We start from the raw sequence: 24297 nt of genomic DNA on the forward strand, positions 1-24297 counted from the left end.
CACATGTAAAACAGCTGAGTTGGCTGCTGCTAAGCTAACAATTGCATTGGAAAGGATCACACCTTGGTTTGATCAATCATGTCTGAGTCTAAAAAGTTAACTTTTTTAACTAATAACTATTTTTCACGCCTTTGATTTGCAAGCAATCAGCAAATCAGTGCTCACTGGTTTCTGCTCTCTGTCCATGATTGCTGATTAACTGGAGGAGGCACATTTACTTTTTTGTCTAGTGTGAAACAGCCAACAGTTTTAACTTCCTTCAGGGCCTTGCATTATGATAATACACAGAAAAAATAATATAATCAGGTTCAGTTTACATACAGTATATCTTCATTACAAAGGTTTCAATTGTCCTGTTACTGTGTATACTGTAATTCTCATGGAGCAGATTTTCAAATCATTCTATTACTTTCACATATTTAAGGCAAACTGGCAGCACTGAATATGCTGGAATGCAGCCCCCTGCTTTTGCCTGAATACCTTAAATCTTGTATTACAGGCTTTGTAGGATTAGAGTTTATTATGTTGTCAGGGGGATTTAGGTACATATTTAGGTACATATTTAGGTGGGATTTAGGTCCCATGAGTTGGGAAATTGAACCTGAATGGAATAATCCATGTGTGTATGTGTGTAAATGTTTGACGGGTATTCACTTCATATATTTACAACAACGGACAATGTAGAACAATCATCCAGACACAAGAAACTCCAAACTCATTTTCTGAAGACAAATTTTTTATTAAGAAATAAAAAAAGTTTTACATCTTTGTAAAACCTGTTCAAACACATATTTTTTTTTTCTTTTTTTCTTTTTTTTTTACTAGCTTACAGGTTGGCCATAGAAATAAAAAATAAAACCTTTCAAATTCTTTTAAAATGTTTTTTTTCTTCACCAAGAATTAAAAAACATTTTCCCCATGTACATTCTGAAAAAGGAAGGGCTGGTATACTCTATAATGCAGGAGAGGTGTTGTCATTGGAAACCATGATTAAAATGAGTCTGATGACAGAAAGGATGGGAAGGATGAGCAGGACTCCATTTCCCAGAAGCCTTAGCGCTGAGATCACCATTACTTAAGTAAGTGAAAGAATTTTATTGTTAGAATTTTGTCCTCATAAGTCCAATTGTGAATTTTCAAAGCTAAAAATGTCTTTAGGTTACACTGTAACTATGGTTTTCTTAGTGAGGACATATTTTTCAAATGTCAAACCAAGGGACGAAGATCTTTGCATTAAGGATGTTGTGAGGAAATAGAGTCCCTTTTTTCTACCTTTGCAGCCACATTAATAGTGACTTCAGTGATAATACAGATGTGTTACTTCTATGTAGCCTACAATTCACATCTGTATGGTCTCAAGTTGCATCCATATCACAGAAACAGACAAGCCGATTCAGAATCACATTGATATGGTGGTGTTTTCATACCAATAATGGACATAATGTAAGCAACATGAGATTTAAAATCAGGCTATCTGTGCCCGTGTGGATGTAGTTTGGTTTTTCACTTTCTTTGATAAAGCACTGAGGTTGCAGGGTTTGGTGGGGTGGAGTCAGATTTACATAGAAATGTCTGAACAAGCAGGATGCGGAAATTGCATACAAGGTTTTAAAAGAAAAGCCCACATTTGATATGGTGTAATCTCGGTCTTATTGGATTTACTGCTTTTGTTGCAGGGACAGGTTTCCCAAAAGCAGCCAAAATTATAGGTATTTGTTCAATCAAAAGCAAATAGCGAAAGATGACTTCAAATTAGACTCATAAGCCTTGTAGGAACTGGTTGGATTTTTCTTTGTTGTTGATGTGTTGCAGTTTAGAAATGATGAACTTTGGTGGTGGCTTTCTTTTGGGAAACTGTCTGATTTTTAGCAACACAACAGTACTGAGATAAGTATAGGCAGGTAGAAAGATGGTGGGCTTAGTGGCAGTGTTACTGTGTTTCATACCCCTCACAAACTCACAACTTAGCAGTCTGTCACAAAAATAAAAAATATTATTTTGCTAAGAAATTCAGTTTGATGTGACAAAGTTTAATAATCATTTTATTCTCAGTGCATTTCAAACCACAAGATATTTGATGGAATAGTGGTTTAGTTTGGTTTAGTTCCACACTGCAGAGCATTTGTGGCGGGTTTTAATTTAACTGGACCCTGAAGATTCAAATTTTCTTCATCAAGAATTCACAGGCTATCATCTTTCTTCAAAGATTAGTACCACCTTTTGGAAAAATAGCATGAAAAAAAGTATTCTACAAAGTATTGCACGTAACAAATTGCAGCTTTTTTTTTGTTTGTTTTTTGATTGACAGTTGTACATGTTACTCCAATGACAGAGGTTCAAATACACTATATTTGGAATACAAAAGGCAAATGTGACAGACAAACAATCAAAAATAAAATAAAACAAGAAATTGCTGAATTCAATAAAACAAGATCAATAAAAATAAAAAGAAACTTATTCTTTTTTTTCACCCTAAAAAATAAATCTTCAGAAACTTTTACATTCACCCGCAGGTGACTTTCACATTTCAACATTCGGCGGTAAAAACTTGTGCATCGCTAATGCTTCGATTCTCTTGCAAATTCATTATCTCTGAGAAAAATCGGTTAGCTTAGGTTAACAGAAGGTTTACGCAGGCTAACTGATGGGGAGTGTAAGAAGGCAGAGAGACTGGTACATACTGTAAATATACACAGAGAGGCAGAATAAACCAAATAAATGACTGCATTAGTTATTTTATGGCCCAAAATTCCCCAACAAAAGAAGGATCTTAGCACCTAAGAAGATTTTAATCAGTTGTGAGACATATTTAGCTTTATTTGCATGGCTTAAACTCATTTTTTAGTCTGTTTTTTTACTCTTATCAGCAGATAATTAAGTTTCAACATGCTATTGACAGATTTTTTTAAAAATCCCCACAGTGTTAAATAAAATGTTCCATTTTGTGCATCTTAGAAATTATCAACCTGTGTAACAACACAGAAATTTTGAAAAGTCATACATAAACCATAGTTGAAAACCTGTCAAAACCTGACAAAATCAAAGATTAGACAGAATCTTTAACTGTCCATAGGTGCTCTTTGCTATTTTAGTTTTCATAAATATTTCATATGAAGCTCAGTTTCCGAGCTGACAGATCTTTCCGATCAAGTTGAGTTTTTTACTATAGTGCAAAGATCCTTCGGGGGAATTGAGAACCAGATCTGTACAAAAGTCTAAGAATAAAATGAAGCTTTGTATCTGCATTAAAATGGGGAGTCTGCAATGGGAGCATAGCTGTACAAAGACGACTTACATAGGAAAAGTTTGTTATTGTATGAAAATAGATGTCTGCTGTGGATTTGGTTTTCGCAAATCCCTTTTAATGATATGAACTATTTTATTCTATTTGAAAACAAAAATGAAATAAACTGAAGAAAAACACACATCAAAGCTTAGATGAAATGAAGCCCTGGTCTCACAATGACTTCTGATGTGATGTTGGTCAAGTATCTGCACCGCGTGTGTACTGTACAAATGTATATTCGATGAGCAGGAATGGTTTATTAACAGCTTGATCTATTTTAATATGTCTGCTTTTGGGAGAACAGAAGCTCTTCATGCTAAAACCTTAAGTGTTTTGACAGTATTGTGATTTATGTTTGACTATGGAGGCCATAAAAAGATGGCAGTGTTTTTATTTCAGCCTCATCATTTAATATGAAGTCCAAATTATACAAATAAGTGCTATATAAACTCTCTCTGTAGTTTTTGCCTTTGATTGTGGATAAAACAGGCAGAGAATGTGTGATTTTTCTTTGTGGCAAAGAACTAACTGACATTTTGTCAAGTTGAACGAAAACATCAATTACAATTGTTACTATTAAAAGTAAGCTCTTGGTCAACCACAGTTATAAGTCCGATTTTTTTTTTGGACACTGGGTTAAAGTAGCTATACAGTACATAAAAGCACTACAGAGAAGGTCCTGAGTGAATGGTCGCTGGTGACACATACTCATGAGAAACCCCTTGTTATACAGACATATTAAAATGAATGTGACAGTTACGCTTCTCAGATAGTCTGCTTGTAGTTCTTACTGGTTCACATCGTCAGTATTATGGCCCTTTATTAGCATGAAGAATGTAATGTAGTTTTGTTTTCATGTTTGTTAAAATCAGCCAGAGTTGCAAGATATTGTCAGTGTCTCGCAGGGCACGTTTTCTCACCATATAAATGGATGTAGCTGGTTTCAATGGCAGCCATGTCAACCTCTCAACATGATGATGTGGGAACAATTCGATCAGACGTCAAGTTAACAAATGCTGTCTGCTCATTTTTTTGTTTTCCAGGCAGCATGTTTAGGTCTTACAAAGTCTTAGTCTGACTTCATGCAATATTTCAAGTATTTGTAGAATTATTTCAATGGTCTTTAATTTATTGTTGCTACGCCATAAAACTCTCCCACATGATGACAGAAATCCAATTCCCTCTAACTTGTTAACTTATCTGACATTAAGCTCTTCACCTCCCATTTTAAATGAGGTGATGCAACGTGGTGACAAAATTTACCAAAGCCAGCTGCCGCATTTCCATGTCTGGAAAGTAGTTTGACACTCAGTCTGACACTGATTTGTTGGGAGCGTCATCAAACCAATGGCTGCTTTGAGCTGTAGTTGGTGACATGATGCTTAACCCTTGGCTACAGTGCCCCGTCTGGCTGAATTTATCCGATTTAAATACTGTCCCCTGGTATTTACAGAAGAGGAAAGGCTATAAACCCCCAACACCTACAAACTTACAGATGGAGCCATTGTAGAATTCCCATTTTTTTTTACTGTACACTGAACTGCTCGCTAAACAATGGACCCACAACCCCCACAACAGAAAATATTTGGGAAAAATCTGTTGCATTGTTTCTTTGTGTGAAGTTTAAGACGGAATGGCACCGTTGGCAGGACCAACAGTGGAAAAATGCACAATGAGGACTATACTACAATGGCTGCCACTGTAAATGTATGATTTGTATAATAGCTTAGTATTTTCACCAGATGAAAGAAGTGTTCCTTCTTCTACGTAAAACTACAGCAATTATCATCAATAGTGAATACCAATAACATTATAGTCTTAATAAAAAAAATCTAAACATTGACAGAGGAAAAACTAATAATAATGTAACTTCCTCTGTAGAAAATAAAATAAATCCAATCCAAAATTGTAAGCCAAGAGTGCCTAGTGCAGTCACTAATGTACTGTAAACTGGTCTAGGACAGAGAAAGATAGATAGATAGATATAGATAGACTGATTAGCTACTACTGTACAGTACGCCACAGACAACACACTCAAGGGTTCAACCTCCACACTTCAAATCCTTTCGGATACCTCTCTCTTTGTGCAGAAGCGGGTTTCCCCGACGCAGTCTCAGTGCTAGTTTTCTCTTTGACCCATAGTTTATGGTTATGGAAGATGGGGATATTTGTGCTAAGGTGCGTTTAAGAACCAGGATCCTGGCTTGATAAGGGTCATTGGCTATGATGGCTGTGTCAATTATACATTCATCTGATTTTTCTTTTAGCTGCACCAGGCAATGTTGTCTATTAGTGGCCCTAAAGGAGTGGAAAATTTGTAGCACACTCAGGGTTACTAATCCAGCAGGCAAAGCATTTAACTTTGATGGCTGCAGCTTTGGATTTTTGCTCTCGAGTTTTAATTTGTCATGTTTTGTTGCTTAATTTGGACTGAAAGAATCTACAGTCTTGTGAGATTTTTTTCTGGGATTGGGACACTTTCCCTGTGACAGCCATATTTTGAGATTTACTTCTGCAAATCTGGTCTTTTTTCCTCTACAAAATCCTGCCTAGTGCAGCTGAAACAATATCAAGATGCTTTTCAAAATTTCTGATGACTGAAATGGGTGCATGCCACTTAATACCCTGTCTTTCTCTAATTGTGACATGGGTAAAAAAACATTTAAGTTAATAATGTTGTGCTTGTAGTGCCTCGATCTTTCGCTTCATCTAAACAGGGCCTCTACTGAACACAGTGGAACAGATTAAACCAAAGCTGAACCCTACTGTATGGCACATGTCATCAGATAAGAGCACCCTGTTCATAGCGTCACAGGCAAAGAGCTGTTGTATATTTCAAGAACTTCCAAAAAAATCTGTTTTTGGTGATCTATGATCAGTGAAGAAAACCTTTTTCATATTGTGGCTACAAAAGGCTGTTTGATTCCAAGACTCAATAACCACTGTCTTCCTTTTTTTAGAACAATGGCTGGTTGTCTGCAAAAGTAGCTGGAGGAACAAACAGACTTAAAAAAAATCTACCAGCTTAGGACCAGAGGCTGGTGCTAATTTGCTGCTCTGTCTAAAAACGACAATAGTGGGAGATATAGTCACATGAATATTACAAATAGGAAAAAAAACAGCTTGTGAGTAATTCAGAAATAGATTTGAAATGTGATTGCTACCCTCTTAAGAAAACCACCAACAGCAAACTACTTCCAAAGTATTCCTAAAAGATTTGAAACGTGAACTTTTTTTTTTTCCTCAAAACCCTTATCAGTCCACCAGACAGACAGATAGACAGATAGACAGAAAGCTAGCTAGCTTTAGAAGCATTTTAGAGGACAGGAGAGGAGAGGAGAGCGATCTCATGGAGAGCCTCCGCCTCATTCCTTTACATCATGGTTTCTACGATGGTGTGGGTGGGGGCCTTCATCATCAGGCCCTTGTTCCCGTTGGGGTCCAGCGGGTAGGTGAGGTCCTTGGGGCCACGGTGGTCTGCAGGACGGGAACTGGCTCCGCCACGAACTGGGGCTGCCACTGCCTTAATCCTCTGTAGGAAGGAAGGAAGGAGGGATGGAAGGAAGGATTAGAGAAGGGCAGGTTAAAGGAGAGGAGGAAACAGAGAGAAGGGAAGATGGGAAGGAAGAGGAAAAGCAGTGAGAGAATGAGAGGGGCCAAACAACAGAAAGAGTGAGGGAGAGAAGGGAGGAGGGGGAACAAAATAGAGGGGAGATGGAATAGAGAAAATGCAAAAAAAATAAAAAAGTTAGAACAAGATGTAAGCTTAAAAATTGGACTAAAAGCAAATTACAGTAGCTACAAGGAAAACCTACAAAATCTGCATTTGAAGAGGTGTTTTAAGAGATTACTTTGATTTTTTTGGTCTATGTCATTCAGGAAATGACCATAAATGGCTAACCAGCAGATGGCTACATCAACATGCCCCTGGCTCCACCCACCTCAATAAGCGGCCCATCAGATCGAATGATCTTGATGACAACCACCATGGGAATGCAGATCATGGAGGCCAAGGCCAGAGTCCAACCTATTCCGACGGCCCAGTCAGGATACTCGTAGACCTTGTTGTACTTCAATGGCTTGTATTTGACCAAGGAGAAAATAAAGCAGCCCTGGAGAGGAAGAGGAAGAAATGCTTCAGATTTTTTGTATCTGGCTTAACCATGAATCTGAATTCAATTTACATAAAATATACTTTACAGCAGCCTTATTCAATGTATGTTAAGCTGTAAGTGCACAATAGAACATGATGGGGATGACTCATGTGCATCATTGTGCTATTTCATGCAATGTATTATGTTTTTTTTTTTGCAAATAATATCATATACTCTGTAAAGAACAAAAAAGAAAGAAAGCATTTTATGGAAGGTACAAAAAAATATATATTGGCTTTCAAGTAAATTGAGCAATTAGAAATGGTGGTGTGTCCCTTTCAGATGTATGAAAAACACTAAAGCAAAGACGAAAGATCAAGTTTCCGGAAACAGAAAAAAAAAAATGTTGAAAAAAAGAGGAAGAAGTCATTTACATGTGATTATGGTTTCCTGTAAATTCGCAGTGTATACTATATCTACGGTGAAAGCAGATACTTACCATGCACAGTAAAGGAGTGATAACAGTCCAGCTCCATTTCATCCAAGGATTTGGTCTGTAGCCAATCATGTCCTCAACCGCATCGTAGAAATTATCAACGCCTGTGAAGACAGTAACAAATCTTCTGATTACTCTTAATAGTTAAACTTATTCAGTAAAGAATACAAGGTTAGAAGAATGCAAGGTTATTTGTATAGCACCTTTTGTAGAAAACATATATGAAAATGTACAAAATGTACTGAGGTTTTGTAATCGCATTACCAGCAATGGCATATGGCCTTACAGCAGTGGAGTGGAAACATAATAACAATAATTGAATTGAGTGTTTAAATTAATGAGAAGTCGTATAGGCTAGATTTGCAGCTATTAAATCGAATTTAATGAAAACTGAGTGAATGTGGATGTGGAAAGTGAACTAACAGCACTTGCTCTTCCCTCATTATCACCACTAACGTGCTCTTGAGCAAGGCACTTAACCCAGCAACCTCTCTGAGTGGAGCTGCTCGGAGGTCAGCTAAACAATCTGTGCTGTCCAGGTGTGAATGTGTGCAACTGTGTGAGTGTGTGATCAGAGTGTTCCTGCAAAAGCAATAGCTATGCAACGGATATGTCTTCTTATTGTCCATTAAATACATTAGATGCATTTATTTGGTTGTTTTTAGAGGGCTGGTACTCACCATAAACCCAGGCAACAGCTATACATTCAAAGAATGCCACCCACAGAAGGCACACACCGCTAGCTGCATAGTAATCAAACAGCTGGAAAACATACATGCCACCCTGCAGGGAGACAAAAATAGAGACAGATGGGTTTAGAATGATCACATGTTACTTTCAGGTAATATTTCCTCTTTTCATCACCCTTTAAACAGAGAAACTGTAGAGGTCTACTGTCTGACAAACCCTGACAGGGTTTTTTGCCTTTCTCAATGCACTGAGCTACTTAATAAACTGCAAACAATTGTGCATTATTCATGTAATCTTTAAACTTTAAACATCACATAATAATTGAACATACAGTAAATAATGAAGATATATGTTTCAAGACTTAACATGACCAAATGTGAGCAGCACGTGAGAATGCGACCGTGTGTCGATGTCTCTGTGTTGCAACGTGTGTGTCCAGTGTGAAAACTGTTTTATCATGGGAATCCTAAACTTGAACCAGGCCACCACAGCCATAAAAAGATGTTGTCATGGGAACAGCAGAGGGTGAGAGAGCGAGGGAGGGAGGCGGGGCAAAAAATAGAATGACGGTGAGAAGACAGTGGATGTTGCGTGAGATCAGAAAGAAGGCTGGGAGGGTAGAACAGAATAATACATAGATACCTATGGTATAGGTAAATAAGTAAAAACTAAGAGAAAGGACATGAGAGGAGAAAGAGGAGGAGGAGTGGAAGATGAACGTTGGACCGTCAGATCGACAGAGTTTGTATTACTTTCACCAATTAAGTCTGCCTTGCTTGAAGTGTTTAATGTTTAATTTAGGACTTAAAGAGGAACTTGATTTAACACATGAAAGTCTGTTTCCAGGTGTTGGTGAGCACTATTGCATGCATGAAAAAAGTTGTATAAAGCCTTTTGTGGCTGCACAGGGAGGAAGTGAGGTTACCGGACCTGCGTTGCCCATCTCATCTCTGCTTGAGGCTAGCTACGTTAGACATCACTAGCATAACACACCCAATCTCCAGCCAATCTGTCGGAGGTCAACTTGCATTGTGGGTAATGCAGGTGTCATGTGTGGAATACAAAAGATGATATCTCGGATTATCTCTTCTTGGCAGAGAGGTCTTTTGACTTGCAAATAAAACCCCGTGGCTTACAAAAAATGAGCATGGCAGAGATCAGTTGTGGTTGATATGCATTTTGAATTAAAAGCAGAACTGAGAACAAAATGGCACGCAATGTGTAGGTGTTTTTTTTTTCATTCTTTTGTGCAAATTATTATTGGCACATGCAAAAAAAAAATGTATGGATGCAAGACTTGCCTCACAAGAAATGAGGCATTTGAATTTTTTATTTTGTTTGACATAAACAGAATAATTAGCAAGTGCAGTGACAGTAACCATGTCCAAACAAAGAATAGCACCCAACTTCCTGAAATGCAAAGCAATGACTGGAGTACCAAATATATATATATATATAAAAAGTTGTGCTAAGTCATGCTAACAGCATTATGTAACCATGGAGTTCCAGGCAAGGTGGAAAGTTACTGATAGCTGACTGCTATTTCTGCTGTTCTGTGAGACATTTTGGATGTCTCAGAAAAAAAGAACCATTATTTATAACAGTTGATTACATGTGTTTGTGCTCTATCTATTGAACATACAACAAATCTTGTAACTTATTAGGTGCTGCTGGTCTAATTCTGATGAAACTTGGAGAGAGTATGTGCCATTACACTGTGTTCCAATACAAGTATGGTGTAATGGGGTTTGATTGTAATTCAAGATAACATTTGTGTACTTAAACTTGTGTCATATGCAAACCTTTAGACTTTAAAGCTCTTGCAGAGATGATGAGGAAAGTTCAGAAAACAACAAAAAAATAGAGGTTGTACAGCTTTCTGTAGTGCCCAGTGACAGAAGCATTATGTGTGACAGAATGTTAGTGGTCTCATCTTGGTGACTTCTGTCCTAAAATGTGACACCACTGGTCCTATTTTGACAAAAACCTGGATGGTTTAAGCATTTTGGCACTGCATTCTGCATTTAAAAGACTACACTTATTGACCTACGGTAATAATGCTTTCACTAAAGGTAAAAAAGTCTCAATAGGCCTGTTAAATTATGACATTATGATTATTAGACTTGTATTTGACAAGTCAAAATGCCTGCAATGAAAATAGTCTATTAGTACAAGGCCGGGGTTGGCAGAATGATACATTACAATGATGTGTCTGTTTGATTCAATGGGACTAGCTTAATTTAGGGGTTAAAGTAGGTGACGCTAAGAGGAAGACGGTAAGAGAAACCAATCACATATGATGAGAATCGGGGAAAAACTGACAAGAAACAGAAATAGGAGAAAAGGAGGAGGAAGAGAAAGATTTGGAAAAGCTAAGTCAGATCTATCTTTAATACTAGAAGAGGGAAGGGAAGTTCTCATGACTTGACAGTATAAATAGACCCCTGTCAACTCCCTGGGGACTGACACTAATAGCTGTCTGAACACTGTTGTTCCTGCTGTATTGAGCTGTGGGCTGGAGCATGAAATGAGGTCTGCAGCCGCAGTATATACATACAATTATCAATAGGTACTGTGCACATTTATATACTGGATAATTACTATAATTATGACAGACAGTCTTTCCAAATGCTGGCATTTCCTCAACCTTGAAAAAGTACTGGCTCTTTTTTTTGTTTGTGGTTCATAGCAGTTATATAAACTCATTAGAGTTAATATTTTTCTGAGTTTACTGATGTTTACACTGTTGCTACACACAATATGTTCTGTTTATGATAACTAGTGACACTATTTCAGTTTTTTCTGTTCACTTTTCATGGTGCTGTTACCTTGGTAACCATGGTGAGGCCAAGCAGGTAGCTGATGCAGCAGATGATAGCGATGAAGATCTCTCTGCGGTAACCCTTCCTTAGGAAGGACGGATACAGATCCACCAGTGATGTGATCTGCCCTTCCACCTCCACAAACTACAGAGGGACAAAGAGACACAAGATGGGTACAGATCCACTGACAACATGACCTGCTTTTTTCATAAACTAACAGCTTTACATCTTTTGCTTCTCATCACTTTAGTTTCCATTAGTAAAAATGCATCATAGACCTCCTATGTTGTCTAGCACAGGTGTACTGTATAGAATTTAGCCTCTCTTGCTGTTGTTTGGAACCTGATGTGTGATTTTTGGCTGATTTCAGTATGTGCATGCTTTTGCTTTAACTCACAGGTACGTGAGAGTCATATTTGTATTCTGTATACAGTAAACTACAATATAGCTGCAGATTTTATAAATGGACTTGTGGAGATAAGGTTTACCATTTCCTCTCTTTTCTTCTTTCGTGCCGCAAATTGGATTTGACACTTCCATACACTGACTGAATGTATAAAACTTTATGGTGATTACTATACTGATTACTGTATATCATCTCCTTGTGTGATGCAGCTTTTTAGCAATGAGTAGCCCATAAACAAACGGCTCCTGTCAACTGTGTGTTCAAAAGAAGCGGGAGTACAATATCTAAAATAAAACACAGCACCATTTAAGCCCCTGTGCTGCAAATAATATCCACCCTAGTCTTTTAATCTTAAAATAACTTTCAATGAGCTAAAGTAATGTCACGTCAATCTGATGGACTGTTAGACAGGTCTTTAGAGGAATATATTCTGTGGTAGACTTTTGTGCGCAGGCTTCTTCGTGAACAGTTAAGTGCTTTGCTCATGGCTGCCCATGTGTGAATGTTCGTGTGCCTGCTAACCTGACTGTCGAGGCCAAGCAGCAGCAGCATAATGAAGAAGAGAATTGCCCAGACTGTAGGAAAAGGCATCATGGTTACAGCCTTGGGGTAGGCAATGAAAGCCAGGCCTGGACCTGCAGAGGAGGGGGGTGGGGGGGGGTAAGAACAGATAGAGAGGTGTGGGGGGGGGGGCAACATTAGTATCATGTGATAAGCTCATCTGATCTACATCCCTGTGGGAAGAAAAGGTCCCAAATAATTGAGATGCAGAACCAGATATGAATGCACGATCAAACCTGGGCTACAATACTGCGAACAGATGCTTGTGTGTGTGCAATCTACTGTATTCTCTATGAAGCAAGGTCTAAAGAGATTAACTATGTCAAACACATCTTTACTTACCTGTTACTTTGTAAAATATTACTTAAGACACATAACTAACTGTATGCACTTACATGAAACTATTCCATACAATTTACAATCAGACATTATGAGAAAAACTCAATATTATAAGAATTAAAAATAGAATAATAAAGAACATAACAACATATTATGAAATTTATTCTGAGTATAATATAAAACTACAGCTCTGTGGAAGTCTTTCAATAAGCCATGAGAGAAATCCCACAGCATAACTAGTAGATGTGTTGTGTGGTGGTAAAACCGTAGACCACTGTAAACATTGCAACAAAAATACATTTGGAAAATCTATAAAATATTTAACTTGTTAAGGGTTGGCTTAATTCACTTTTCCTGGCAGCTGGAAGTCTTGAAGAGACAATCAACTGCCATAAAAGGGTGAATCAAGTGCTTCTTCATTTTTCTCAAATTAGTCAACACCTACTTCACTCGAGTCATTTTGCATGCCTAACTGAATTAAGCATGATCTTTTCTATGAGGAATGCAAAATGACTGTTGCAAAACAGCAGCAGATGCAAACTGGGATGCCAAATAAAAAGCAATGGCATTTTTTTTTTCTGAGGTTTAATTTGATGTTGGTGCTACAATGAGAACTGTCAAACAGAAGTCAAGAAACAAGGAAGCAGTCGTAACAGCAAAACAGAATTGCAGCTGATAGCAACATGTGTAAATATATTCAGTTTTTGTTGCGAATTATGACAAGGCATCCAACCAAACACCGCGTTGACTCAAAAATTAGTACCAACTTCCATTCCCTGAGAGGGGAAATGCTAATCAAACTTAAGAGTACAACTCAAGAAATAGAATCCACAGCATACAATGTGTCATTACTGTACAAAACATCATATAGTTCTTTTTTTTTTAGCACATTATTGAGGCAACAGAGGCCTTGCTTACATTGCAATGTGAAAACCATACTGTATTCTTTGTGTATTCAGTCAGCATATTTTCTCATGCAGATAGCATACATCAAAACCAAGCAGTCGCAGTTAAGGCAGACTCACTTGTGATGTTCCTAAACTTCTGAAAAAAACTGTCTTACCTGGCAGGATTTTGACCTGTCAAAGCTTGATAATCTAGCTGGAGTATGAACACTTATCCTGCTGTCTAGCTGATCTGCTCTGTTCTTATGCTCACTGCAAATGGACACACTTTTTCAGGTTGGAAAATTACCTCTTCATTAGCGTTCCATGTGCCATGACCTCAAGGAGTGTCAGGCTCTTTCTAGCTCCTCCTAACATACCACTGATGCACATTTCTATTCTTTGGTAACCTGCGGAGCATCAACCCACTTGCCAAACACAAAGTTGATATCGGATGATTCTGCACACCCTGTTGTTAATTTGGCAGTGGATGTAAATTGAAAAGTACAGAATGCTCCTATATTTGTATCAACTGGGCTGGCACCATGAAAAGTGTTTCAAGTAAACAGACTAGCTAAATTTCCTTTAATCAGACTGAATCGTGGGTTTCACAAAAACACTTGATGTTGACAATATCTTTCTTCTGTTATAAGCAAAAAATGACAACTTCCAAGTTTGTGTCTCATTTGATGTCAGGCAAGATGCCGTATTGTCTTAAGCATGTAAAATATATCACCCAGAAGGGGGAAATCAAACTTTCCAAACAAACCAAAAAGGTAGTTCTATAAAAATCTGCTTTCAGTTCTCTGTTGGTGTGTTAACACCTTTGTTTGAGTGTAACTCATACTTTTAAAGAATAAGTCAACAGACATTTATTATCTGCTTTGGGATTTGAAAAACAAGCATAAATTATATCCTTGTGTGATTCTATTGAAACTTCCATCTTAAACTTACAAACACAAAGTTGCATTTGCAGCCTCATAGAATAATTATACACTGTCATAAGGCTCCAATAATACTGTATACTGTAAGATATACACTGTAAGTCCATGGAAAAAATGTTGGTACTCACAGTTGCATGAAAGCTTTTCCAAAAGACCTCAGTCTAATGTGTCCATGAATACAAATCTTTTGAGATTTAGGTATTATAGTTCATTCCTGTGGGCCCTTACAGGCAGTATAAAAAGGCACAGTTGCAGGTTTTAGATGCTAGAATAAAATGATAATAATAATAATAATAATGACTTTTGAACCAGCTAATAATCCCATATGCCAATATGTCACTAAAACAGATAGGAAACACAACAATGGTGAAGCCAGGTCACATAGAGTTAGAAGAGGAACATCTCAAAACCAAAACTCTGATAGCATGTTGAAGCTAGCACAGTGGCACAAGATGCAATATTATTCCTACGTGTAAATTCTAGCTTTATTTTTCGACTCTCAATGTCTCTAATTCTTGCTCTTCAGAAAACAAAATCAGTTTTCCAACATCTCTCTCTTAGCGCTAATCCATCCAACTTACTGTACTCGAATGATGAACTAACAACTAGAACCAAATATGTCCATACATATGTTCATATATTTTGTCAAGGAGTGTTTGATTGCGGAAACGTCCAAAGTCTGATGCCGTCATTTATAATTAATCAGGGAATCCATTTCATTCCAAAGTACGATTCAATTCGAAATGCAAATGTATTGGCTAATTCTCTTTTGGGTTTCGTTGCTGTTTTTCTTAATAATAGCTGTTGTTTATTTTTTTTTTAACCAGGAAGCAGCGCCCACCATCACTGCCGCCTTTTCAGAACCCTCGTACCTGACTCTGCCACATCAGCAATGTCCACCCCTTGCTCTTGTGCCATGAAGCCCAGGACGGAAAATATTGCGAAGCCAGACACAAAACTGGTACCACTGTTGAGGGCTCCCAGCAGCAAACAGTCCCTATGTCACACATACGTCATGAGGAGGATTTGTTAATGAACACACAACCATCCCTTCACCCCCCTCTCTCCCCTTCCGCTAAACCCCTCACTGAAAACTGATGCCTCACCTGTAGCAGTTGTATTTGTACTTGTTGTAGCTCCCCAAGGATGTCATGGCGCCCAAACAAATGGCATAGGAGAAGAAAATCTGGGTGCCAGCGTCTATCCACACCTGTCAAGTAGGGGGAGAGAGTGGGGACAGAAAGGCTGAGGCCTGCTGATGAGGGGAGGCACAGGGGCATGAATACTGTGTAGAGAGACACTGGGGGGGAATTTAAGTTGTGGGTACCACTCATATGGACTGGGGAAGTAAGGGTCTGCATAGGTCTAGCAGGATCTATCAGAGATACAGTGGTGGTGGTATTAGTTCAGGTCAGAAACCACCAGATGGACTTTAAACAGGGTTGTTCAGATAGAACACAAAACTAATTTTTGTCTTGCATTCTTTGCACAAATTTGACCACTAAAGTGATATTTTCTTTGTCCAAACAGCCAATGTACCGACTGCAAAGACACCCGCTCTAACTAGCTAGCAACATATGCAATGACTGTGTGTGCAAAGGGTGCCTATACTGTGACATGGGTGACATTTCAGGTTATGACTGATCTCATAATTTAAGAATGGAGTAAGTCTACATCTTTCAATGACAGATTGTTCTCTTTTTCTTCGTATTGTCACATGAACTGGAGTTATTAAGACTTGGGGGAAGCGCATAAAATATAGAGGATCTATTTTAGTAATTATGTTGTGATTAAACTATACTTCAGTCTCTCAAAGTGGTAATTGCTATGTTATTCTGCCAAGTATATTGTAATAGGTTTTCCATTTCTAATTTAATTTCAGACACTTTATGTGCAGCCAGACATATGTTTGTCTTGTTGTACAGCGGCATGCACAAATGTCAGTTAGACTAGAGGAGGAAAGGAGGACTATAACAGGAACCCAATGTTGGGTTTTCTCACTCAGACAACCCACAGGCACCTACCTCTGGGTCCTTCAGGCGATTAAGGTCAGGGTACAGGTAGAACTTGATGCCTGCTGAAGCACCCGGCAGTGTCACACCACGAATCAACAGCACGATGAGCATGATAAATGGGAACGTGGCTGTGATGTAGACCACCTGGGGAAGATCGCAGATACAGGAAAGCAAAGTCACACATGATGGAAATAAACTAAAAATATTTCAGGGGAATATATGAGCTGGGCAATTACGTTGATGGTAATTTGTTATTTTACCAACTAGCTAATATCTTGGTGTCATTACGAAGAATTATGTCTGATAAATGTGTGGAGTTATTCTTGAATCATGGAAAGAACTGACCACAGGCTGTCCCTTAAATCAATTGCAGTGTATCAGCGTCTGGAAACTGGTGACCACACTTGGCCTTGTAGGAGTGACTTTATTACCAGAGTTACAACTTGGAGCAACCAGAAAACATAAATCAAGCCAGACCGATCAATAGAGTGTGTTGAGGCTATAAAAAGAGTAGTCTGGGATTGATTGAGCTGCCTCAAGTCTCAGGGGGAGTTGTTGTTGTTGAGTAGCTCCAGTAGCAATTGTACACAGTCTGAAATGTTTTTTTCTTGAATGTTAAGATGTTAATCAGGTACATATATATATATATATATATATATACTATCATACATAACTGTATTCCTAAAATTATCTGACCATTATTCTCAAATTGATGAATAGTTGTTTGGAATTAGAGCTAAACCATAAAAAAAGCAAAGGTTGCTGTTATGTATTACAGTGTTAGCTCAAGAGCCTGCCAAAAAGTTTAGTTTTTAGGAAATCTTCAGAGTATAGACTATGAAACTCTGTGTTTGCATTAACTTGGATTCATGTAGTAGTAGAGCCGGGCCAAAGAATCTGAAGAAATGCAACAGCTAAGTGGAACCTGATGTTGCCCCGACAGTATTCTAGTCTTCCACATGAGAGCCACGTGTTTGTACAGTTAAAAGTCAGTTCTGCACAAGTCTTGCCCAAAAAATATATATTACATAATGGTGCAATCGTGTTATGATTGTTGTCTGTCTTTGACTATGGGATTATTCTATTTCTGTAATATTAAACAGAAAATAAGGGATTTAGACCCGCAACCTTGCAAGCACATGCATTTGCCACTTCCTTATCTCCCCGAGGCCTTCATAAAAACTTGTATTTTCCTGCAATCAGTTAGAACATAGCATTCTATTGTTCTCTTAGTCAGACCGCAGTGAAAAAAAAAAATCATATGAGCATCACCCTGTTATGGTTTCCAGCAGTCATTATGATACAGTTATGATAAAAGGGGACAAGTCAGTTCTTGCATTTTTTTTTAAGGTCAGCAAGTTCATGAGGAATAACATTTTGTTCCAGTGCAAAACGTAATCAGTAATGAAAAAACAGCAAATACAATACAGGACAGTATAAGGTAACAGGCTTATTTACCTTGCCAGTGGACTTGACTCCCTTCCAGATGCAGAAGAAGCAGATGACCCAAACGAGCAGTAAACACAGAGCCAAGTCCCATTTGACAGGACCAATGTCTTCTATACCACTGGAGATACCCAGCACATTATGTCTGCAAGTAAAAGACAGACGTCTTTAAGCACATGTGCTTTATGACATGGTGACAAAAAGCTAGAGATTAATTCATTAATTTGAAATTAATCACTGTTCTCTGTGTGGGGTTGGGTGTATAAACATCTATGTGTGAGCATCCATGTGTGTAATGACCATATTACTGATGTGTCAGCTACTTCCTGTGTCCTTTGGACAACTGAACAAGTTGTCTTTGGCAGGGATCACTAACCACACTGGCCGCTAAATATTTGAGAATATAAAACCTAAGAACCCTGCAGCTTTTGGTATTTGCCTGTTTTCCAAATGTGTCCAGGGGCCTTTATAGCTTCTTTGACAAGTAAATTAAACAAGTTTCTTAATGTCAGCTTTGGCCGACAGAAAATGGTAGGCTACCGTCTAAATTGCAGAACACTGCTAAAGATGTCAAAGATGTCAAACAAAATTTTTGTGGTTATGCAAGTGAGCATGTATGTGCGCTCTTATGTAACTTACTCCCAGAACTCGGTGACGGGGGAGGTGAAGTTGGCGTTGGCAGCCAGCCAAAGGGATTTGTTCTTGCGGTAGGTGTCCTCAATGCAGTTTTCGGTGTTCCATGCCTGTTTGCACTTGGCCCAGGGCAGCTCCGGCTGAAAACACTGAAATGCAAAAAAAAAAGCAGGAGTCATGTAAGAGTATACCCTAGCTATGGAATATGCTCACTTCTGATTTGCAGGCGGGTGTTTAATAAATAATAATAACAGCGATTACACTGTAGGCAGGATGAAGAGCAACAGAAGTAACATTTCTAACCTAATGCACACACTTTATTTGAGTCAGGTACGGTAGGCTTAGAAATTATTGATATGAATCTTGCATGTTTTGACCTGATAGACAAACATATATCAACACACACATTGGTCTTTATACTACTGGGTGCCGGGTATTAGGGCCACTAGAGACGGCAAACTTTAACCTGATACAACAGTTGTTTTAGCAGCTCAAGTAACTTATTTGTCATGACATTATTTATTCCATTAGTCACTCCTCCAGTAAATGATGAGTCTGTTTATTTATTCAGTATCCGTCAGCAGATATAAAGTTAATTTTTAGCCTTATATGAACAAAATTTTGCTGAGATCTCTTAGACAGATAGTTCACAGCCCTGAAATCACATGATCAAGATATAAACTCTGACATTTCCTGTGTTTGATGACTTCCTTTTTCTTTCGTAGCAATATCTTACATTGCTTAAGTGTCTGCAACACAAATCTTCCAGCTAGCCGGTACATAAGGCCAAGAATCAGAACTCACACTGCCCTGATTAAAATAATTCAACATTGCTACAGTGTAAGTCATGCAAGATGGACTTTTTTATGGGATCAAAGCTTTTTTCTCCAAACCTACCTGGAACAGGTAGTAGACACCCCAGGCCAGGATGACAATGTAGTAGATATTCAGCAGGGACACGATCACTATGGAGGCATAACCAATACCTGTAAAGACAGAAAGATCATCGTGATGAGACTAAAAGATAACAAAAGTCCAGTGAAATGATGAAGAGAAGAGAAGCTTTTCTGGCAGAGGCAGAGATGGGACACGGAGACAAATTAGATACAAGTCATTAATCTCAGTTGTTTTCAGTCCTGTGGCCTGAATGAACCCTCTTCAGAATAATATGCAACTATTTTTGTATGAAAAAATAAACATCATCTGGCACTTGAACTTAAGACCTAATACAAGACACTGACATTTCATGTTCTTCCAGTGTGACAAGTGAATGATATTTTTAACTTCCTTCAAATGACCAACAGTTGTCACCATATACTGTAAGTCCCTGCAGTGTCTCCACATTTTGTGCAGGGGGAAAGGTTTTCAGTGCTGCATTGTGATTGGCCAGAAAAGAGGATGTAAGAGTAGTCAGTTCATAATGAAACAAGTGTCACGTTCCATGAAATGAGAAGCGACGCAGACAATGCTTTGTGGTTAAAAGTTAGCTGTAGATTCACTTTGTATCTTCACCATGAATTACCTACATGATAATACACACATCTGATAAGTTATTAGTATATTTTTCTCACATGAAAAGCCCACAGGCTTTTAAACATCGTGATTAACACTGCCCACCACCTTGTTCAAACACAGATTATTATTTTAAGGTGTGGTAAAAAAATCCAAAAGTTTCCACAGACCTCAGGCTAAATTACATATGGAAATGTGTATGAAATGATGCAGAGGACGTACAAAACACTACCATTTGATGCAATGGTGCAGGCATGAAAACTAATTGAATAAAAAGAATAACAAAAACTTTAAATTAAGTAAAATTAAGATTTCTAACCTAGGGGACATGTGGTGTCAAGATTTGTGAGTTCAGTCTGCTTTCTATCACCCAACCTCTACTTCCTTAGTCTGCATATTTCGCTGTAAGAGGTGCTACTTCCTGTTCGGGTCATTTCTCTTTTTCTGTCATGCTGAGGTAACACATCATGTGCTTCTCATTTGCGCGGTAAAAACTGCTCTTGATCGAGGATATTTACTGTGACCAAACTGTGAATCTAAATTCATCCTTTAACAGTCCATGTTGATATTTTTCCCCATTAGAGCAATCATGTTTTAGTTTTTATAACCTTCAATTGTGTTGCCTTGCCTCAATTTCATTTGACATGTTTAGGAGACTGATGAGCTGACCTCAATTACATCAATACTGGCCTCGAGACAGAGCTGCTGGTAAACACAGGATCAAGGCTGAGTGTGTGTGTGTGTGTGTGTGTGTGTGTGTGTGTGTCTGGTATTTCTACTTCTCAAGGATATAAAGATAAGAAAATCCCCCAAAATGAGAACAGGTGTAGGAGTTGGGATTGGGGTCAAGATTTGAACATGGATTAGATTTTTAAGGTTCGAGAGTCACTGAAGGTCCTCGTAAGTGTATTAGTTCAACTCGTGTGTATGTGTATTATCAGTAAGTACACACAGCCAACAGAGGTCACTCATCCAAATTAATATCCTTCAACGTCATTGGCCATCTGTGTGTGTGTGTGTGTGTGTGTGTGTGTGTGTGTGTGTTGGTCTTGATGAACAGTCGGCATGAAACTGACAGAAAGTTCTTCAGCCTCATTCACCATCTGTGTGTCTTTGTGTGTATGTGTGTGTGTGTGTGTGTAAATGTGCGTATGAACGTGTGAACTATTTCACCATCGCATCATGTCCTTTTAATCACTCAGCTAATTAGCAGCTGCCGACCATCTACATCTCTAAACACACACACACACACACACAGAGACACACTCAAACGCGCGGATCACATGGAACAGTGCTGATCAAACAAACAGATGCGTCCTCCTCCATGATGTCATTTCTTGTGCTCATCTGCTGACCTTGGCTGACCTCGCCGGGTCTGTTTACATTTATGTTTATAATAGTTTTGTTTAAACATACATAACCACGGCAAAGTTTTTTGTTTTGTTTTGTTTTTTTTTCATTTCACACCAACTGTACTTCCAAAATAAAGTTTCCTTATCAACTGCCAGAGGATTCAGAGTGAACTGTCTGTAATATTATAATGTCTTGGCAACATACTTTAACTGGCTGTTATTCATCTTATTAAAGAGGACATAACATGCACATTCCCCGAAATATCTTTGCATGATTTACAGTTAAAAAAAACCTCTTACTTATTTAAAAAACGTACATATATTTATCTTATACTGGCTATTTATGCAGCCCCTCAGTTCAGCCTCTGTCTGCAACAGGCTGTTTTAGGTCCTGTCTCTTTAAGGCCCCCCTCCCGATGAGCCCACTATCTTCTGATTGGTTAGTTTCTAGAAACTTCTGTTTCTTGGCAGACTTCCTCTGGCTCCGGAGGCTACGTAAACAAACAGTAGGCGTAGGATTTTGCTTCTTTTTTCCCTATTCTTTACTCGAAATATAAACTAGTTCGAGCCAGAACGGAACAACCTTAGCAAACAACAGTAGTCTGTGGTCATGCGTGAACAATCTGACTTCAGTTTGATGGGGAAGTAGAGTTAACGTTGCAAAGGAAGTGTTCAGAGCAGGTTGAAGTCCTGGCTCTTACATACATTAACCTCATGTTTTGGAACTTTGACCATGTTTAACATAGACATCCAACATTATAACAGTATATAACAGTAACAGTGTCCCATTTAAATCAACTAAGTAATCAATACTATGCTGATTTTAATGGAAAACTCCATTAATGTAGGGGAAAACCATTACAATTGTTAAGCCAATTATAAATATGATTTTGGGGCTTAACGATTGATCGTGCCAAGTTGGACCAAGTCTGTTAAAATCTTGGGAGGTTGGTGTTGGTAGGTGGTTCGCTTCCCATCATTCTTACTAAGATTATTTTTTAACATTTATGACATTTATATAATTGGGACTGCTGAAACCGTCTAAAAACAGCAAACGAAAAACTGCGATGATCTTTGAGTGAAATTGAATCAGTTACTTTATTATTCAGAGCAACAGTTTAGCTCAAGTTCTCATTTTAATGATGTTCACCTCTCTGCTATTGTATTTAACTCTTTTTAATTAAATGTCTTTTTATGATGTCTTGTGTCCCTTTTATGTCTCGTCTTAATGCCTTTTATGTTTTATGTAAAGCACTTCGAATTGCCTTGTTGATGAAAGATGATACTGTATACAATTAAACTTCCCTTTCCTCTCTGCAGAGTTTATAGTTGTTGTTGTCCTTATCTTGTCTGCCAAATATATAATTTTCTTCAGTTTCATTCCGTTTTTGCACACAGATTGCAGCAAAATGTTGCCTGGCAAACCCGATTCTGTTTTGGTAAAGGGGACATGTGAGAATTTGTTTTCTCACAGGATTTCGGCCGTTGCTTAGTAACATAATTGCAATCACAGCCTACCTATCACCCAGTATGATTTCTCTGTATTTACTAAGTCATTCGATATGTGCTCCTTCCTCAACGCCAAGACTATTAAAAAAAAAAACGGTGTATGTCGGTGGAAACGGTTGTTATGGGGTGTTGTCTTTCTTTAAGTATGTTCCCAGCTATAGAAAATCAGTTAAGCTGTGTTGAACGCTCGTCGCCATTTTTTTTCTTTGGGATGGATTCTGACACAAGAGGATGACGTTCGCTTTCTTAAACTCTGATTGGCTTGGTTGTTTTTTACGTGAGCACAACATCAGACCTATTTCAATACCCTGAAAAACAAGCGATGTGAAACAGGCTATGCCACGTGTATCTGTGCTCTTTCTCCTTCTCCTCCCTCGTTCTCATTTCAGTTCAGTTTTCTACTTGCACAAAAAAATATTTACACGTTTCTAAACCAGGTTTACACAGAGGTGTAAACAACAAATAATTTATGAAGGAATCTCTCTTTCTTCTACCTCCAACGCCTGAGTTTTCTCTCTCCCCCTTTCTTTTCCTGATTCCTTTTTATTTTTCATTCTCTCCTTGTTTCCTCCACTCTGTCTTCCCTTCCTTCGCTCTTTTCTACTATCTCCATCTTTTCTTTCTCTCTCACATTCCTCCCCCTCCCTCTCTCCTCTATTCCTTTCCCCTCTCTCTCTCTCTCTCTCTCTCTTTCTTCATATCTGCCCCTTTCCTGTCTTTATCAATCTATCTCTCCGCTCCTCAGATCTCACTGCTCTGCTTCTTTTCTTTCTCTCTCTCTCTCTCTTTCTCTCTCTCTCTCTCTGTCTCTCTGATGTGTTGCGCGCTGTTGCCGTAGCAACGAGTGATTCAGGACACTCTGTACACCGTCTCGGGGCACATGTTTGTGTGTATGTGCGAGTGTGTGCGAGACAGCGGGGAGGATAATGTGTCCGAAAGGAAGAAAGAAGGTGTGTATGTGAAAGTGAGAATAGCAGCAGAAGTAAATAATTAAATCCAGATAATGAAACAACAAACAGTCATGACGATAAAATTACTGAACTGAATTTATAAACGTCAGGTAGAATTACAGAGGTTTGTGTGTGTTTGCTTAAGACGAACTGTCAGTATGAATAATAAAAAGAAAATACTGAAAAATTCCCACTCGGAGCAGATGTAGACAGTGATGAATACATTAACCTTATTCAGCTGGTGGCGAACAGGAGGAGAGGGGGAGGTGAGAGAAACGAAGAGAAAGAAGTGGAGAAGATTAGGAGGGATGAGAGGGAAGGAAATATGACGGAAGAAGAGGACAAAAAGACTGAAGAT

The 24297-nt window shown here is 38.4% G+C and overlaps 1 protein-coding gene across 1 annotated transcript in view; it reads right to left on the reverse strand.

Annotated features, from left to right (window-relative positions):
* Window positions 1-715: 715 nt before the first annotated feature.
* The window catches only part of LOC137180979 (sodium- and chloride-dependent taurine transporter-like), a 37674-nt gene continuing 14092 nt past the window's right edge, over window positions 716-24297 (reverse strand). Inside the window, exons 4-15 of the mRNA XM_067586299.1 lie at window positions 19514-19602; window positions 18623-18765; window positions 17996-18128; window positions 16547-16681; window positions 15629-15732; window positions 15395-15519; window positions 12317-12429; window positions 11395-11532; window positions 8557-8659; window positions 7880-7980; window positions 7228-7398; window positions 716-6818 (exon numbers count right to left, since the gene is read on the reverse strand). Of these exons, the coding sequence (XP_067442400.1) occupies window positions 6660-6818; window positions 7228-7398; window positions 7880-7980; window positions 8557-8659; window positions 11395-11532; window positions 12317-12429; window positions 15395-15519; window positions 15629-15732; window positions 16547-16681; window positions 17996-18128; window positions 18623-18765; window positions 19514-19602 (1514 nt within the window). The 3' untranslated portion in view covers window positions 716-6659. The remainder of the gene's footprint in view (window positions 6819-7227; window positions 7399-7879; window positions 7981-8556; window positions 8660-11394; window positions 11533-12316; window positions 12430-15394; window positions 15520-15628; window positions 15733-16546; window positions 16682-17995; window positions 18129-18622; window positions 18766-19513; window positions 19603-24297) is intronic.

The sequence above is a fragment of the Thunnus thynnus genome, chromosome 4, assembly GCF_963924715.1.
Source record: "Thunnus thynnus chromosome 4, fThuThy2.1, whole genome shotgun sequence".
In the NCBI taxonomy this organism is placed as follows: Eukaryota; Metazoa; Chordata; class Actinopteri; order Scombriformes; family Scombridae; genus Thunnus; species Thunnus thynnus.